At 44.7% G+C, this 5,518-nt stretch overlaps 1 protein-coding gene across 1 annotated transcript in view; it reads left to right on the forward strand.

Moving 5' to 3' along the window:
• The first annotated feature begins 172 nt into the window (after window positions 1–172).
• Window positions 173–5,518, forward strand: part of KLF7 (Kruppel-like factor 7 (ubiquitous)) — a 62,211-nt gene continuing 56,865 nt past the window's right edge. The window contains exon 1 of the mRNA XM_010185542.1: window positions 173–274. Coding sequence (XP_010183844.1) covers window positions 173–274 — 102 coding nt within the window. The remainder of the gene's footprint in view (window positions 275–5,518) is intronic.

The following is a 5,518-nucleotide window of genomic DNA, read 5'->3' on the forward strand; positions in this document are numbered from 1 at the left end:
TCCCTCTCTCTTTTTTTTTAAAGTGTGACTGAAACACAACAAAGCCAAAGGGACGCTGGATCTATCATTGGTTGATTTTCCTCTTTTTTTTTTTTATGATCAAAAACAAGCCCCCACCCCAGCAAACAAACACACACAAAAGCAGAAAGAAAGGGTCTTGCTCAGCAGCAGCATGGATGTCTTGGCTAGTTATAGTATATTCCAGGAACTCCAGCTTGTCCACGACACCGGCTACTTCTCAGCTTTGCCATCCTTGGAGGAAAACTGGCAGCAGGTGAATCATTTAAATTACTCCTGTAAATCTCTTAAGCGCAGACAGTCGATGCATTGGGGCTGCATTTCTGACTTTATTTTATTTTTGTTCTTTAATTCAGGGTTTGGGTTTTTTTGGTGGTTCTTTTTTTTTTTCCGTGTGGGTAGACCTTTAAAGCTCTGTGTTTTTTTGCCATGACAAACTGAGCAGTCCATTCAAATCTGTCTGCCTTCAGTCCTTTCTGAGCACTCCCGGCAGCACCTGAGATCCGGTGGCATTCTTCAGGGTTTTGTTTTTATGATGAGTACAATTTTCATTTTATTTTTCAGCTTAGATTTTTTTTGGTTTTGTTCTTTTAAACGAGGCTGATCACTTCCAGCCAGTACTGACAACTGGCAGCTGGTGGAAACGGAATAGATCATTCTTATTTTCAGGTAATTAGTATATGTCAATAAAAATCGTAGCTTAAATCAGAGATGGGGGGTGGGCAGGTGCGTGGAAGCACTAGCATAAGCTTTTAGGCTAAATTCTGCAACTAGGGAGGTGACTTATTTTTCATTCTCTTTTTTTTTTTTTTAGAAGGTTGGGAGAATAACACTTCTTGCTGTATCTTAAAACAATGACGCCTTAGGCTGGTTCCTGTAAACCAGATGAGGCACCAGAGGAGGGTTGACGTGCAGACAGAATTAGGATACTTTAAAGATGGAAATCAAGTATTACAAATGCATTAAAATGATGACTGGTGACATGAATAAATACGACCAAGGAGAAGAGTAGGTTACAGAGAAAATAGTTGTATGGAATGAACTATGAGCCCAAATGCATAGATCTATAAATAGTTACCAGCTGGGATACTAAGAGGAAAAGGAAAGACAGGATTCCTCATTATGGCAGGACATTGTGAGGCAGTCCTGTTTCTTGATGTGATTTTCTGGCAGAGGTGATACACCAGGCAAAATTCTGGATACTAGTGTCTCTTTAAAAGAAAAAAAATCGGCTGGCGGGTAGGAATAGTGGAGTGTGGCTGGGCTGACATGTGGTGCTAATGCAGCGCACGGACCCGTGGCACTATTGGTGTAAGAATAACGAGACACGGGATTTCATCTTGCCAGCATTCACCTTAGCCTTGGCTAGCATAAGGGTAGCATGTGTCACGTCCCCAACAAGTGACAGTTTGGGACGTTCATTTAATTTTTTTCTTAGAAGTGTGTGTGGGGAAAAATGTGGATGGTAGTGCTTCAGGGGAGCACTCAGGCTGTAGCATTGTCATCCAGCTGGACCAGGACTGGATCTGTAAAGGTTTACCCTTGTAAGATAGTTTTAGCTACAGCTGTATGTGTGCACACACATGAGAGGTTCATTGACAGCCACAGTGCAAACACATTCAGGATTTAATTTGCAAAATGACCGATCCAACTTTGCTTTATCCTCTGAGGGGGAGGGGGTGCTTTTTGTTATTAATATTCAGCTCGCACATCCATGATGGTCACATCTGCTTTCCTTTTATATTTTTAACATGCCAATTAAACTGAAGAGGTTCATATAATTTCATTTAAAAAATAATTTCATAGCATCGTTGTTGGATCGGTTGCATGTTCAGTTGCGTATTAGTAACAGTCCAGACAGTCCAAAGCGAGAGAATCTGTTGACATAGCCAGCATGCTTTAGGCAGTGCTGTGTGTGATACTTTGTCTCCTGCTGCCTGCCTTCTTTTATGTGTGGAAGAGCAGCAGTTTGTTCTGTACAGTACAATGTGCCTACCCGAGCCCACAGTTACTATTGCGAAATTTAAACTCACGCTCTCCTGATTAAACCCCACTGATTGTCCACATATGTTTGAAAAGAGAAGTTTAAAATAATTTATTACATTTTCCCTTATTTCCCCTCAAATCCTCCAACCAGTGCCTGGTGTTTCCTAATACATCCTGTATTTACAGTTTGTTTTTATTCCCCTGTTGCTGCCTTGACTCTCCTTGTAAACAACGGGCAGCAAAACTGAGGTATCAGTGGTGGGAGCTGCTGAAGCTGCTGTATGAAGCATGCTGTTGTGCAGACTTGGCAGACCCACTGACACAGAGACCCCAATTTCATTCTTACTTGCAAATGTAGCCAAGTCTTGGGGATTTATTTATTTTTAGGCAGAGCGTAGCAACTCTGGGACAAAGGATGTATGTACACGTGTGTGCCTTTCTTAAGGTATCCTTAAAACTGTTAGGCGGCAGTCGAGACCCCAGGGAAGACGGCTGACAGGGCAGTGATGGATCCCTGCGGGAAGCATCAGAATTGGGAAGCAGCAGCTTTAATTTTGAGGGAAAACACTTGAACGAGTCTTGCCTTCACTCCCATGAAGAACTCTGGTGCCTTACCCAAGCTTCACAGAGACTCCAGAGCAGTGCTTCTTCCAGCAGCAAAACATCGTCCTGGGAGATTACTTCAGTCTCCTAAAAAAGGGGAAGTAGTTGTGTGGGTTAAGAGCAGGCTTCCTTATCACGTTGTGAGCTCCAGTTGTTTTATGTTCAGCAGCTACTAGTGCTTGATGGGGAGTGGTTAGTCAGTGCCAGTTCCTGCTCCTAGCAATAGCACCTATGGTGGTACCATTAAAGATGCACTTGCCCCACTGAAAAATGAGAGCACGCCTTGGGATGAAAGCATTGACACAGTCCTGTCTTCCTTTTCTTCTGAGTCTCGACCACACTTCTGCAGCTGCTGAGGACTCCACAGCTGGGGCAGTTGCTCATATTTCCGATTTTGAAACAGCCATCACTCACGGAGGGCACTGACAGCACAGGCAGGTTGCTAAATCCTTGCACACTGTCAGCTGATCGCTCCATTTTCCTTCCCACTGCAAGAGAAACGCGATCAAGTTTGGTATCTGTGCTCTTGACAATTAGCATTGAATGAGAGCAACCCAGCAATATGTACAAAACAAACAGATTTTGTGTAGGAAGAGATTGTCATCTCTTGTGTAGGTTTCTTTTTTAGGAAGAAAAAATACAAACAAAAAAACCCTAACTGCACCTTGGACATGGTTTACATTGTAAAAGTGGAAATACCTGAAGTGGAAGCTGGAACTGAATCCATCATGTGTTTTGTGTTATTTTAAAACACATGTTGTGTAGGAAGGTCTTGGTTTTTAGGCAGCAAAAGCTTAGCTTCACTGTGTCAGCTTTGGATGTACTCCTTCAGGCAAAACACTTTTGAGGTCAGGAGGGTTTTTTCTTGGAGTGGGGAGGTTAGAATGTAATGAGGAATTCATCAGGAGAGAGACAACTTTGTTTAGTCTTTGTTTAGCTTTTCCAGCAGCGTTGAGCCGCCACGGCACTGAGGGAGATTAAAGGAAGAGGTGGGCTCTGTGCATTGGAAAATGAGGCGTTCCCGGCATGTCAGCTGGATTGTATCTCTGTGTTTCTGCCTGGCGCTTCGTCCTGGCTCAGGTTGAACCGTCCTGGTTGCTGTTGGTCCCTGTGAGCTGACTCTGCAGTTCAGGACCAGGGCTGGTGGGGGGGGAAGATTTCAGCACCTGCTGCGGTGCAGCGGGTTGCTCGGGGGTGGCTGTCTGATGTGGCATCCCCGAGATTGGAACCAGACTGCTGGGAGAGGCAGCACAGGGTGAGGAGCGCCTGGTTACTCTGCGGAGGAAGGAAGTGGGTAGGAGGCTGTTTTTGAGGGAGGTGACTGTGAGGAGCGTAGCCCGTGCAGCTGCACGTGGTACCGCTCTCGGTGTGCCAGGCTGAAGGAGAGGGAGAGCAGGGCTGAGAACTGGGAAGGGCTGGATGTGGGGCTTTGGTCTGTTCTTCCTGCTGGGCCTCACAATGTCATTGTAGGGGTCATTAAAAGATGAGTGTACAGAAGGCATATTTTGTCAGATATGTCTTTTCCAAGGGGTGACATTTCAAACCACCTCTGTTACCCTTCTCTATAGGCCCCTTGGTGGACTCTGGACTCACCGTCCTTGTGTGGAGAAGGGGTCTGAGCAGGAGGCATTTTGAGGCTCTCTTCATATTCTGTGTGGGCCATAGGACAGCCTTTATGGGCAATTCCCGTAATGTCGGAGCACAGAGGCATGATGGGCAGGTCGTGTGTGTAGAGGATGTGGGTGTATAAAATCAGCAGGACTTAGGTGCCAAACTCTGGCTTGTTCTAAAAGAGCCAGCCTTTCCCACATGTGTCATCAGGCAGAACAGGTCTAATTGGCTGGCAGAAGTGGAAATAGCATTATATCGTTTGCCTGATAACCATCGCCTGATAACATTTCCTCTTGCCTTGGCTGACCTGGTTATTCTCAGCTGCAGCAAACAATGATCCTTCCAAGGGAGATGCACATTTCCTGTAAAGCATAGGATCAAGGAAGCCTTTGTTTTGCTCTTGATTCTGTCCTTGAGCCTTCTGCATATTTTTAGTCAAGTCTTCAAGCTTCAGTGTCCCTCTTTCTGAAATGACTGACAACAGCAATGCTAAGGCATGGTCTTTGTGGGGCTGGGAGACTGAGTTTTGTCCCATTCTAGCAAAGGGCTTTGAGATCCCTGTGCTGTGTGAGAGCAGAGTACCTGAGGTGACTAATCTAGCAGAACCCTTACATCTTAATGCTGACTTCTGTTTGCCAGACAGGGTCATTTTCAGGCCTATAGGAAAAATTTCCACTGCTACTGGAAAGAAGTAAATCACGCTGGAGAACATTCCTGCCTCCCCATCATCTCCATTGTTCTCCTTTAATGGTGTAGTTGGCCACTACATAAACTAAACCATCTCTTTTAATATTGCTATTTCATCTTGGTTCCAGTCACAGTGTAACACATTTTTTAAGTGCTTATAGTACATCATGCCTCTTGAGAATAACTTGCAGAAATGGTTGACTTCCAAGAACAGCCACATGTGTAATGCAGTGTATGTCAGACATAGTGCCCGTCTATTTGTGCTCGCAGGCTCCTGCTTGCCTTCGTGTGCTGAAAGCATGCTCCTGTCACCTTACAGAAAGAGATGGAGGAAGAGAGGAAAGACAAATTTGAAAATGCTGTTTCTATTGTTTCATGATTGTTATAAATGATTATTTCTGGGCATTATGAAAGCGTAGAGCCCCACAGTCCACATTACAGGTTGTAAGTAGCTGATTGTGTGACTTGGTGTCAAGTGATTTTGAAATGGGGTAAATACCTTTAAGCAATGCACAATCACAATGTGGGTACTCAACTAGAAAATATTTTCTCTTATTTGTTTGGGATACTGTAACCTTCCCTCCCCTGAGCCCACACGTTTCTGTATGTCCTG

The sequence above is a fragment of the Mesitornis unicolor genome, unplaced genomic scaffold (assembly GCF_000695765.1).
Source record: "Mesitornis unicolor isolate BGI_N332 unplaced genomic scaffold, ASM69576v1 scaffold17945, whole genome shotgun sequence".
NCBI lineage: Eukaryota > Metazoa > Chordata > Aves > Mesitornithiformes > Mesitornithidae > Mesitornis > Mesitornis unicolor.